The sequence below is a fragment of the Tenrec ecaudatus genome, chromosome 1 (assembly GCF_050624435.1).
Source record: "Tenrec ecaudatus isolate mTenEca1 chromosome 1, mTenEca1.hap1, whole genome shotgun sequence".
Classification (NCBI taxonomy): Eukaryota; Metazoa; Chordata; class Mammalia; order Afrosoricida; family Tenrecidae; genus Tenrec; species Tenrec ecaudatus.
In genome coordinates this window covers 4,810,397-4,823,603 of record NC_134530.1, presented here as the reverse complement: position 1 = coordinate 4,823,603, position 13,207 = coordinate 4,810,397, and the positions used below count along the sequence as shown (strand labels likewise).

At 52.6% G+C, this 13,207-nt stretch overlaps 1 protein-coding gene across 2 annotated transcripts in view; it reads right to left on the bottom strand.

Moving 5' to 3' along the window:
• The window catches only part of CHAF1A (chromatin assembly factor 1 subunit A), a 24,942-nt gene extending 11,735 nt beyond the window's left edge, over positions 1-13,207 (bottom strand). The window contains exons 1-3 of one of the 2 annotated variants that reach the window (XM_075545091.1): positions 12,983-13,207; positions 9,727-9,777; positions 7,392-8,215 (exon numbers count right to left, since the gene is read on the bottom strand). In XM_075545091.1, the coding sequence (XP_075401206.1) occupies positions 7,392-8,215; positions 9,727-9,777; positions 12,983-13,040 (933 nt within the window). In that variant the 5' untranslated portion in view covers positions 13,041-13,207. The remainder of the gene's footprint in view (positions 1-7,391; positions 8,216-9,726; positions 9,778-12,982) is intronic. The other variant, XM_075545090.1, reaches the window with a different exon arrangement.

Here is a 13,207-nt window from a genome sequence, read left to right as displayed (position 1 = left end):
AAGGCGAACTGTCTCCCAGAATAAATGGCCCTTTGAAGGTGCTGGGATACCAGTATTGAATGTTTTGCTCAAAGATGCCATAAACTAATCCCAAACAAAAGGGGGAAAATACAGAACTTCATATTTCAGACTTGCTAAAGCTATAGAGGCTGGATGAATCCCCCAAACAACTGCCCAGAAGTTATCTTTAAACCTTCAACCAAAATGCCCCAAGGTCTTCTTCAAACCAAACAGTCAAGTTTAAGGAGCAGGGTGTTTCCCTAGAGCACCATGCCCCGAGAACGTGGAATAAGATCAGCAAGAGATCAGATCAGAAGCTTAGGGCAGTGAGTTCCTGTGTCCCAGGGAGGAACAACCCAGAGGGGGAAATATCTGTCACTCGATTTGACACTGAAAACTGAACGAGTGCATGTTCTGCTGTGTATATTCTCCACAACAAAAATAAAAGTAATTCTAAAAAATCAAAACTCAGACTCACTGCCATCAAGTCAATTCTGGCTCATAGCAAGTGAACTGCCTCTGTAGCGCGTGAGACTGCAAATCTAAGGAAATTGAAGGCCTCATCTTTCTCACATGGAGTGGCTGGTGGTTTTGAACTGTTGGTCCTGTGGTTTGCAGCCCAACACCTGGACTCTTAAACAGACAAGAGCAGAAGATTAAGGCACTTGAGGGGGCATCTGTTTAGCTGTACTGGGAGCCTGTGGCCACGTTGTCCTGGTCTCTGATGCTCCCTCAGGGTCACTATAGAGAGGAGGCAATATACCCAGCCAACCCCCAAGGCAGGCCTGCTCAATGGCCCAAAGCCTGCCCCATCCTCTGGATGCCTAAACTGTGGCACTGTGCTACAACACCTCTTTGTGTGGTGGCACGCACTGGGCACAACTGCCAGACTCCCAGATGAAAGGACTGGGGACTGAGGGACAATCACTTTGTCTAGTCCAACCTGTTCTTCAACCTGCAGCCTTCTAGGCCCAGACCACCACAACTGCCAGCATGACCAGGAGCCCCATTGGAGGGCTCCAATGGCGCTTGTTGTTGGGTGTCATAGCACACACGAGTGACAGAGCACACCTGCCCACACGGTAGCCTCGGCAGTCACCTTCATGGGAGTACACCGCCAGGCCTTTCTGCTGCTGAGCCCTCTGCGCCCTCAGGGCTCCTTAGATGGCCCAGGAGTCACAATATGGTTACTCTGCAGGGTGTATACTACACAGCCAAATCTGTTGCCCCTGTAGCTTGGCCAAGGGCTAGCCTCCTCCCAGCCAGAAACCCGATGCCTGAGGAGTTAAAAAAAAAACAAAACAGCTATCAAAAAAAAGATCAAGAAAGAAATGTTCTTTAAAAAGTGCTCATGATAAGCAAAACAAAAATAAAACATAAATAAATAAATTTTAAAACAAACCAAAAACATGCTCATGAGATAAAACTCCTGCAGTTTCTGGTGTATTCCCCATCCCCACCCCCCCGAGAGTCACTCAGTTTACTTACTGATTTTACACATCAGGAACCAGTTGCTAGAAAGCCACCCATTTGGAAGGGAAAGGAGAGGGAGAGGGATGGAGTCAGGGAGCGGAATGGGGCAGCGACAATGATGCTCTGAGCAGACAGACAGAGGAGTCGAATGGGAATATGGGTGAGTTAGCCAATGTAAAACAATGATCTGCTCCATAAACCAGAGTCACTGACTTCACAATGAAAAACAAACACATTGGCAAGTTGGTGACTGGTGGCCGGCCAAGAGGCCTCCACAGGAGCGAAGCGGAATCCACAGGTTCTCCCAAGGCTGATGCTGCAGAGACAGACTTCCAGGCCTTTCTGTGCAGGCATGCCTGTAAAAGGCTCACAGGTGTGCCGCCTGGGACTCCCGCTTTATACCTCAGGGTATCTACCTGCTCAGCTTGCAGCAGATAAACCCATGGGACCAAGGAAGGGGCTCTCTGGTCAGGCCCATGGGACAGAGGCAAGAAAGCGTGACAGGGTGGAGAGAGAAAGCCCTCACAGGGCAAAGCACATGACAGGTGAGAGGGCAGGAGGGCTGTGTGTGCTCCCAAGGGCAAGCAATCATGCTCACCAGGCAGCCATGAGGCTGGTCACGGTGGTTGCCTGCAAAGTCCACAGGAGGACCCACCAGCAAGTGACTCCACCTTTCTTTGGAAATGTGGCCTTTCTAGTCCAGGGCCGTCAGTTCTGCTAGAGGATTAGCTGGCCCACAGACACACAAAAGGATCCAACAACTTACTACACAAATAAGGTGCGCAAAACCTTCAGGAAGTATGGTCAGCCCACTATGCCAATGGGCTACGTAAAACCACCCAACAGGGTTGAGTGACTAACTCACCAGCAGCTAACCGGACAAAGCGTGCATGTGCCTGTGCGTGAGCGCATGGGAGAGAAACTGAAGACTGTGGTGGCCAACAGAGCAACAGATGGATGCCGAGGCACAAGGCCAGAGCACAGCAGTCTGTGTGGCTGGCCTGTGGCTGCCCCAGTGAAAGCAAGAGAGAAAGCCAAGTGATGTGCTGGATCCCATCCTGCTCTGTGCTGCGTACTTCCAAGTTAATCCCTACCCCCATTGGAGCCTGAAAAAACCCACATGGAGCGATTCTGACTCACAGCAACCTGGCAGGACAGAGTGGGGCACCCCAAAGGTTTCCAAGGCTGTTCATGTTCCTGAAGGCAGATGGCCACATCCTTAGCAGCTAAGCTCTTGAACAGAAGCCCCAGCACCCTGAGTACTGGCTACTGCACAGCATGAACGATCAGGAGCGCAGAGAGCCGGCTGGGTCAGAACAGGCGGATGCATGTCTGACAACACATCCAGCCCAGATGTTCAAGGACACGGGATACTGCTGGGTCAAGAGGGTTCCCACCCCCAAGAAGCATGGAGCTGCCATTCCTTCCCAACACAGGCAGGGGCTAGAGGTCAGCTGAGAGGCCTGATCCCATAGGCCCTGCCTAAGAAAGTGGCCTCTTCCTGCCCTCCCAGTCATGAGGAGACAGGGCAGAGGGGCTGGAACACAGATTTTAAACACAGAAAACCAAAGACTTGCATCATTTACATTAATGGCCAAAAGACTGACTGTTCATTCACATCCCTCAGTGGCTCCTCAGGAGAAGAATGGACAATCTGCTTCCACAAAGATTAAAAAGAACTCAAATTCACTGCCACAGAGTCATCAATGTCAACTCCCAACAACCCTAGAGGGCAGGGCAGACCTGCCTCTGTGGGTTTCCTTTGTAGAAGCAGATATCCCTGTCTTTCTCCCGCAGAACAGCTGGTGGTTTCTCACTGTTGGAAATCCAAGGCCTGGAAAACCCCATGGGCAGGGCTACTGTCCTGGAGGGTGGCTAAGAGTTGCAGTGGATTGCTGGCACCTATCATTTTAATTATCAGTGTCTTGGTTCAGAGGCAGCTCTTAAGCCCAGCAGCATGGCTGCATCACAAAGAAGGCTCAAAGCATTAGAATCCCTGCTTGTAAGGAAGCTCAAGAACCATTTCAATCCCAAATTCCTACCTACCCCATTTGGGAAGACCCTCCAGCGTTAACCTCTTCAGCGGCTCTAATGGCCCCTCAAAGCAGGTGTTGCCGACTCAGCACTCCTCCCAGCGAAACCATCCCCCGCCCCCCTCCAGCCCAGAATACTTCTCTAAGAAAATGGAATAACGGTCCAGGACATCCCAGAATCCCAGAGGGAGCCCTGCTGAGCTCCCCAACTGCTGCCACCAAGTACAAACGCCAGCACTAGCAGACCTGTGATGACACCCCCAAGCAAGTTTCCCTGCAGTCTGGAAGGGGAGGGTGGGTAATGGCAGAACAAATGCACCCCCAACGTGGCAGAGGTCAGAAGAAACAAGAAATGCCACTGGGGAAACAGCTGCAACCCCGAGTGACAGAGTACAATGAGCTGCCATCTTCACGTAAGCTCTTAGTCAAAAGGCTGAGAAGCAACAGGCTGTCGTATTTCGAGGAGCAAATTGTCAGGTTTTTCTTCCGCGGAGCTGCTGGATCGGTTCTGAGTAGCGGAGCGCTTCATTGCTGTACTCACAGGCTTGAGTGCTAGCTACAGAGCGGGATATCAGCTCTGAGGATTAGTGGCCCACCTAAACTTGGCAGCACCCAGCCTGAGACCAGAAGAACTACCTGGTGCCCTGCTGCCACTCCCAACTGCTCTGGTCTGGGACACAATAGATGGTCCCGGACAGAAAGGGGTAAAGTACGTAGAACAAAGCTCAAATTCCTAAAGAAGCCCAGACTTCCTGAACCTGTAGAGACTGGAGGATCCCCTGAGACTTTCGACCTAAGACAACTCCTTAACCGGGAACTGACCACTCTGAAGTCTCTTTTCAGGCAACTCACAGACTGGCCTAACTGTCAGCATCGTCCCTAAAGCCAAGAAGGATGGAGGATGGGAGAGGGAGGATAGATGCAAAGAAATACCATATCTGTACACACATGTATGCATCATGATATACATAAATCTGTACAATATGTGAGTATAAACTCCTCCCGTTCTGACTCCCCGCTGTTGCTCCAGGTGAATCAAGGCCAATTGTTGTGTCTTGCTTGGGTTAGCACGACTAGTCCCCTATGCCAGCTATGTCTGCTTTATCTGTATGGGTCACGGATATGCAGCATGTGTCTACACACAATACAAATCTGTCATATATGTAACTCGTGCTGTGGGATAATATGTATAAAAAGCGTCCAATGGGAACCTAATCTGCTGTGTAAGCTTGTAGCTACAGTGAGAGACTTTTGTAAAAACGCAAACAGTGAGCTGCTGTTGTCGTTCGGTGCTGTCAAGTCTGTGCACAACAGAAAGAAACACTGCCGCTCCCGTGCCACCCGCACCATTGCTCCTACGCCTGCGCCCATGGTTGCAGTGTCTGTCCGTCCATCTTATCGAAGGCCTTCCTCCTCTTCGCTGCCCCTCCACTTTACTGAGCACGAGGCCCTTCTCCAGGGACTGGCCTCTCCTAACAACACGTCCAAAGTCTGTGAGATGAAGTCTCGACATCCTTGCCTCTAAGGAGCACTCTGGACATTTTTCTTCCAAGACAGACAGTTTGGTCCTTTTAGCAGTCTATGGTACTTTCAATATTCTTCTCCAGCAATCCAATTCAAATGCATCAATTCTTCTTCAGTCTTCTTTATTCAATATCTAACTTTCATATGCACACGAGGTAATGGAACCTACTATGGCTTGGGTCAGGCGCACCTTGGTCCTCAAGATAACATCCTTACTTGTCAATACTCTAAAGGTCTTGTGTAGCAGATTTATCTACTGCAACTAGTCCTTTTGCCAGCTGCTTCCATGAGCACTGATTGCAGAGGTAAGCAAGACAAAAGCCTTGATAACTACCACTGGTCTGTCAGTTTGTTGCACTGTGTGGCTTCTGTTTCTGTCATGTTGGAAGTTATGTCACTGGTATTCCAAATGTCAGCAGTCACCCAAAGTGAACAGGTTTTCAGCAGCGCTTCCAGACTGAGGCCACGAGAAGGTTGTGTTAATGGTTAACAAAGAGCCAAACACACACGGTTTGAATCCACCCAGCAGCAACTGGCAATGCAAGAAAGGCCTGGCAACCTGACTTCTGAGAAACCAGCCATGACAAAGCCCGTGCAAGGGCAGGACTACTCTGTCCCATGCAGGGCTGCCAGGACAGGAGCCACCTTGAAGCAGAGCACCTGGCGATAAACAGGCAAGGGTACAAGCGGGAGAGCTGAGCCTGTGAGTGGTGCTGGCGAAGAGATGGCATCTTGTAGTTGGGCTCTCCAGCAGGGCCAGTCCACCCGGCAGACCAGGGTACAACCGGCCCACTCACCTGGAGCAGCAAGGGAAAGAGGGGAGTCAGGAATAGGATGGTACGTAGGGGACGTGTGGCTAATTGCTTCCACGAACCACAAGATCAGAAAAACTGGATGGTGGCCAGCTACGACAGCTGAAAAGTTTGATTAAAGATACTAAAGAGTCTGGATCAAACGAGGGAAAGTGCGCGGCAGAATTTCAATTTCTCATGCAATTCAGACTGTTGGAGCCATGGAAGGGAGCTGAGCTCCCTCGATGATTGCCCTGAGATGGCTGTTAAAATGCCAAACCAAAGGAGCCCCAAAAGTCTCCTTCAGGCCAAACTAGGCTTAGCTTCATTTGCCAAGCATGTCTGCCCAGAGCACTGACAACTATCTGGGAAGGATCAAAGAGACAAGAGCAACACAAAAGATAAGACAGAGCCCCAGGGGACAGTGAGTTTTTTCCTTGGGAAGAAGCCCAGGAGGGAGAAATGGCTTTGCATGTCAAAGCCCATCACCAGTGTCAGGGAACTGGACATGGAGAAGCTTTGAAGTGGTTTGCATTTCACTTGTCTAATCTCAACGGTGGCTTCTGCAGAAGAAAGGCCTCCGCCTGAGAGGAAAGCAAGCCTCCTGAGGAGATCTGATGGTCAATTTTGAGCAACTGCAAAGTAGAAGGGCGCCCTGGTGGCATAATGGGCTACACATTCAAAACCACCAGCCACTCTGTGGAAGAAAGAGGAGGGTGTCTGCTCTCATAAACACTTAGGCCTCAGAAACCCTCAAGCACAGTTCTGCCTTGTGTTATAGGGTCTCTATTCGTTGGTATTGACTCAAAGGCAGCAAGTTCAGTTTTGCGCTCCTTTTAACCAATACTGGGGAGGGAGGTTGCAAGCCTGCCAGAAAACCCATTGTGAAGAAGCAAGTGTCAGACACAACTGGGGATTCATTCCCAATGGTCTTCTCCACCAAGGTCTGGAGGTGATGTATGCGCTTCTGAAGGCTGCCAGTTTCAACCTGCCCCAGAGCCCTACAGAAGCCAAGGCATGGCGGCCTGCTTCTGAGACTACAACCAAGGACTTTTGTCTGGCGAGATGGCCCACTGGGCCAGCAGACAGCCTACACAGACCCCCTACCACAAAGACACCAGAGACCAGATGAAACAGCCATGGAGGCAAATCCTGGAACCTTGAGCAGGAGCTGAACCCACCTCCCTGACTTCCACCTCAGCTTCAGCTGTAATGATCAAACAAGATCCAAAGGGCCACCTTTGAACCCCCTCTCCCCACAGCTCCATGCACGAGGGCCAGTGGGGCCCACTTCTGGGAAGATTAAAGAGCAGGAAACCCGGCAGGGCAGTTCTACTTTGTCACCTGAGTGGGAATCGATTCTGCAGCAACCAACAGCAACAACTCCCCTCAGACCCTCACCACCTGCTGGTCACCAGGCCACACGTCCACATAGGGAAGTGCTTTCTGGGATCAGAAAGGCATCTATCTACCTCAGAAGTATCAAAACCTTGTTTCTGGTCCCATGAGCCACCTGGCTGGTGTGGGGCCGAGTGTATACACAAAGGGAGGGGAACTGGATAATACTCACTCTGCCGGTAGGTGTAGGGGCAGGGCAGGGGCCACCGCTACAGGGTCTCCCAGAAGCAGGTGGCCCCTCGGGGGAACTGACGGTAGAGGTCGAACTCAGAGATGAGTGGCTGAGGACAGAGTCTTCTTCGGGACAAGAACCCAGCCCCTCGTTCTCCCAGGCCAGGCTCTCGTCCAATGCTGCTGCCTGGGGAGACCCAGCCCGAGGCGCTCTGGTCAGCAGGATATCCTGCAAGACCACCACCGGCACCTTCCCTTGGAACAGGATGCCCCCTGCCTGCCTCCAACCTGGCTGTTGTCCCCTTTGGGGACATGTGCTCTGGCCAGCTGTCAGTTTGGGGCAGCTCTCCTGCCTGTCTGCAGGTCTCTTGGTGTCCCGGGAGTCAGGCTGCTGTGCAGGGAAGGGCAGGTCAGGGAGGGGCCCCTCTGGAGATGCCAACTTGTCCTGGCCTTCACCTTGGCCTTCCTCCTGCAACCCGTTAAGCGCTGCCCGGGGTGGCGAGGCCTTGGGACTGTGCTCAGTGAGTTCCCTGGGGCTGTCTGGCTGTTCACTTGAGTCCTCTGTCAGGTCAATGAGGACCGTGGGCATGCTGGGGTTGCTCCGGCATCTGAGCAAGAAGTTATCTAAAGGGCCCTTGCCGTTGACAAGTTCTGGTCGCAGTTTCATCTCTGCAGCTTCATGGCAGTCGCTCTCCAAGGGGTCCGGAGAGTCATTGGGGTCGGGGGCTTTATTCTGCAACACACTCGGGGGGCTTCTCCCATCATCTGAGCCATCATCTGATCTCTCCTTAGGGACAAGACTCAGGCGCTTGAAAGGCAGGCGAGCTGAAAGAAGCGAGAAGGAAGGAGGCCCGCTGTTAGCAAAGGTGTCAAGACATGAGTCAGGTGCCCTGGTGGTTAAGCTACAGTCTCTGAACAGAGAGGCCAGTGGTTCAAAGCCACCTGATGGCTTCTTTGGAGAAAGATGTGGTGACCTGCTTCCATAGAGGCGGCAGGCCAGGAAGCTGTCCTGGAACCAATACTACTTAGTCGGTAGGAGTCAGAATTGACTCTCGGGTACCCAGTAATAACCTCGCAGTGCCTTCAGATGCCAGACCACAGGCCTGGGGCAGCAACACCCCTCAGGTTTAACAAGCAGCCATTCCTCACCAAGTGCCTGTGTGGCATCCTAATTAAACATGAAGAAATGACATCCCAGAGCCCGACAAGCCTTTAGGGGATGCTGCCAGAACACCAAGAGTCATTTTCTGCTCTATTTCAAGGACTAATTTAGATTTCAAATCTATACCTGCAGGGGTGAAAGTCCTTCTGAAGACAGCTGTCTCACTGGGGTGGCCAGGAGCCAAGTTGGCTCAGCAGTACTGATAGGGACTGCATCTTTCTGTCCTTGGCACCCCAGCCTCAGGTATGGAAGAAGCACAGTAAAAGTAGAGACAGTCTGGCACTGCCAGCCCAACAACTGTGGCCACCCCTCCAGTGACCACGCTGATCAGGATGTCAGAACATGTCCACTAGCTTCCAACAATGCTCCAGGACAACTCAGAGCTATTGGGTCCTAAAACTACCCGGACCTTTAACCTCGGGAGAGGATGGTCCCTAATGGGACTTCCACCAACACTAGCTACCTACGGGGAGGCAAATAGCTCTCAGGGAATGATATACTCGAGCTTTGAAATCACCAAGGACGAGGCTTCTTACTGCAACCCAGCTCCTGTAAATGCAGTGGAGGTTATAATGCCGCCTCTCGGAAACCCCTCGCCATGTCTGGCCACATTTAGGGATGGGGGTGGTGGCAAAGGCTGAGGAGGCTACTGGTGACCGGGGATGTTGCTACACATCCTACAACACAAAGGACGGCTCCTGTAACAAAGAGGACCTGGCCCAAATTGTCACAGTGCCAAAGGAGGGCAACCCCACAGCTGAAGCAGTCACCGCTGGGTGTGTGGCTGGGCACATCGTACTGTGCCGTCGGGCTGCCTCCATCTCAAAGTGTTGCCCTGGAACAGAGCAGCCTTGTCTGCCAGGGTTTTCCTGGCTGTGGTCTTCAGGGAAGCAGCTCACCAGCCCTTTCTCGTGGGTGGGTTGGAATAACCCCTCTCTGGATGTGCAGCCAAGCACTTAACTGTTGTCACCAGGGCACCTGTGAGACCATCCGTGTAAAAAGGCAGCAGGTCTAACATTCTGCTGTAAGTGGCTATTGCTCCCTCCCTGCAGCCCAGATTGCTCCCCACGGTGCCAATAAACGGCCTTTGTGCAAATGTAACTGAGGCGTGCGCCAGGGATAGAAGTTCTCTTCCTGTAAGCAGCCACCCTTTAACCCGTCCCCACAAAGTTACCTTGTATTAATTTCTTGACTGGAAAAGCTGGTCTGTCTTTGCAATCCATGCCTGTGAAGGAAAAGTAACAGAGGCGGTAATGAAACCAGCAGAAGCTATTTTGTATGAAGCTTTTTGGTGTGTGTGGGGGGGGGGGGGCGGGGAACGACACAGTGCTTCTGCCCACCCCTCCACGCTTGGCCATGTCAGGAGATATTTGTGAGTGTCACAAGTTGAGGTGGGAGAGGGGCTCAGAGGGAGCCCAGGGATGTTGCTCAGCAGCCTTCAGTGCCCAGGATGCCCCACTTGAGGTGGTTCCAGACCCCAAATTCACAGTGCCCAGGTGGAGAACCCCCATCCTGGACATCATCACATCTTTTCTTTGCCTGAAACGTTAGCATTTTTTTTGTCTCCCACCCAATAGGATGTCAACTGTATACCTAGCACCAAGACTGGCCCACAGCAGGTGGTTGACGGATGCAGGAACAGAGAAAGAGAATGCGGGCTTGCCATGAGTCGGACTCGAATAGTTGGGTGCAAGCGACCCTAAAATATCCTCTTCCCATCCGCAAACCTCTGTGTACTGGAGGAGTAAGGCCACTCAATTTTAAAATACATCCTGACAGTGATAGAATTTAAAGCACTTTGAGCTTGTCATGAAGGACCTGAATGAAGTGCTACCCCAAATTAATATGGGACATGTTCCTGTACCCTGCCCCCCCACCAAAAAAAATCTCAAAAAAAAAAAAAAAAAAGCAAAGAATACTCTGAAGTGGAGGCAGAAATGCCCCAAAATAGAAGCATGTCTTCAGAGTAACAACTTCAAATAGTTCGGAAAAGTTTAGAAGCTTGCACCTTTTAGAAGACCTGGCTGGGCAGGAATCTAGTTATTTTAGGCAATCTACATATATTTGTGTAAAATATATGTGATTGTGAATATCTTTAAAAGGCTGACTGGGATTTCCTAAAAAATAAGACACTCAAAACAAAGAACACATTGGTGAAACTGCTCCCCACCTCAGCCCGCAGATCCCTGACATGGGCGTATTCCAAGGGAAAGACTATTTCTCCATTAGAGAAAAATTATAAATCCATGAGCTTTCTCACGTCTCTGCTGATGAGCCACTTAAAAACCAACTTTCAGGTCACCCTCACTGCAAAGTCCTGAGTCACTGGCTTCCAGGCAAATGAACACAGCAACTGGGAAAACCACCTCAGGTAACACCCTGGGAGGTAGCGGCTGCTCCCGTACCTTCACAGAAAGCGGCCAGCTGCTCCTTATTCTGTGATGCCACCCAGGTTAAGCTTTGGGCTGCTAGCTGCAGTGTCAGCAGTTTGAAACCACCAGCCTCTCCAAGGGAGAAACATGGGGCTTTGTACTCCCGTAAAGAGTCCCAGTCCCAGAAACTCACAGTTCTACCTTGTCCTACAAGGCCGCTGCAAGTCGGCATTGACTCAATGTCAGTGAGAGAAGTAGCGAAGCATGGTCACAGAAAGTGAGGGTGTTCTTCCTTATTGCTTTTGAACCCCTAGAGGGTCAAAGAAAGACCATCACAGCTCCACGGTGGTCAGTGCCCCCACTTTGTATTCACTTTAAGTCTTCAAGTGTGAAAGGGGGAGGGGGCAACTGGACACAATTTGGAGAGATTGGTCACAACTCGGAGGGCCGGGAATGTGACTTGCACCAGGGGGTGACAGCCAGAGATGCTACTCAGCACCCAAAAGTACACAGGCCAGTCCTTTTCCCCCATGAAAAGTTATCAGACCCCAAATAGGAACACAGGCCTGGTCTAAGGAAATGGGGGCCGGAGGAGTTTCTGTCCCCCAGGGACACTGAGTGACATCACAACGTAAGGTGGGAAACCCTCCTGGAGGTGGCTACGAATTGGGCTGCTCACTGCAAGAGCCACAGGTTCAAAACCACCAGCTGCTCCCAGGGAGAATGAGGCTTTCTATTCCTGTAAAGAATTACTACCATCCAAGTAGAAAGAAAACGTGTTGAAAATGATGGTAACAAATGTACCAAGGTGCTTGACACAATGGATGGATGGATTGTGATGAGTTGTCCAAGCCCCCATTAAAATGATTTTTTTAAAAAGAGAGAGAAAATGATAATTACCATCTTGGAAACACACAGGGGCAGTTCTACTCTATTCTACAGGGGTGGCCTTGAGTTAGAATTGACCCCATGGCAGTAAATTTGCTTTAGTGGCCATCAAGTGGATGTTGCTCAGTATCCTCCATTGCACAGGGCAGCCTCACCCCAGAGAAGAACCAGGCCCAAAGGCCAGTGTCCGGGTCAGCATCTTTTTCCCACCAATCTAGTCCAGGGAGAGTTGCACCAATGTATACTTGGCAAAGCCACAGGACATAGGTGGTTGTCACAATTCGGAGGGGGGTGCTATTGTCAATGAGTGAGTGGGGGGATCAGGGATAGTGCCAGACACCTTACTGTGCCGGGGCCAGCCCGCCCCAGAGAAGGACTGGGCCACCATGTCAGTCAGTGGTGACCTGGGTGGGGGAGATCCTGCCACCCCACTTAGTGGCTGTCCCTTCCAGCCCCGAATTCTTTCAACCAAGCCCAAGTCACAGGGCAGCTACTATGCCTGCATTGTGCCAGGGGCTGGGGACCCAGCGGGGTGTCAGCGCGGGAGCCCAGTCTGGTCTTCCCCGGTCCATACCTTTGGGGGGTGGGTGGGACGCAGCTACTGCTGGAGACCCTTCCCCAACAATGGCGAGAGGGCACGAGCGATACCTCGCACAATTGGCAGGATCCAGACGCCCGGGAGTCACAGCTCCCTGACAGCCCCCGCCATCCCGCCTTCTCACCTGGGCCTGGCCCGACCGGCAGGCGCAACTGTTCTAGCCTCCGAGCCCGAGTAACTTCGGGCCTCAGTTTCCCCATCTGGTCCCAAGGTCCCCGCCAGGCTCAGAGATCCCAGGAGCACCCGGCAACTAGCCAAAGTCGGCCTTTCCGTCCCCCGGTGCCTCAGTTTCCCCTCTTCGATGGGTCACCCTCCAGTGCCCAGGAAGGGCCAACTGACGCAAAGGCGGCGAAAAAAAAAATGGTCGCGGCCCCAACAATAAGGTCCAGAAGGGCGCCCGGCCGGCCCCAGGGCCCTTGCGCGGGCTTGTAACGGCCCCACGTCCGAGCGCGCGCCGCGCAGGGGCAGGCCTGGGCCCCCGGGGCTCGTTCGTCCCCAACCGCCGCCCGGCCTCGGTTCTCACAGGCCGCGCGCCGCGCCCCCCCTTCTCCCGGGCGCGGGCCCAGACTGACCTGCGGCGGCGGCGCCTGCTCTGGAGCCCGACGCCCCGCACTCTGGCTCCTCCAACATCGCTCCGGCGGCGACTCGATCCCTCCTCAGGCGGGGGCGGCGGAGGAGGCGCGAGCTCCCCTCAGGTGGCCGCAACTGCTAGCCCTCCCGCCCGCGCCGCTGCAGCCGGCCGCCGCGCTCGTATTTGGCGGGAACCGTAGCGACCCTCGCAGGACGCGCGCCGATTG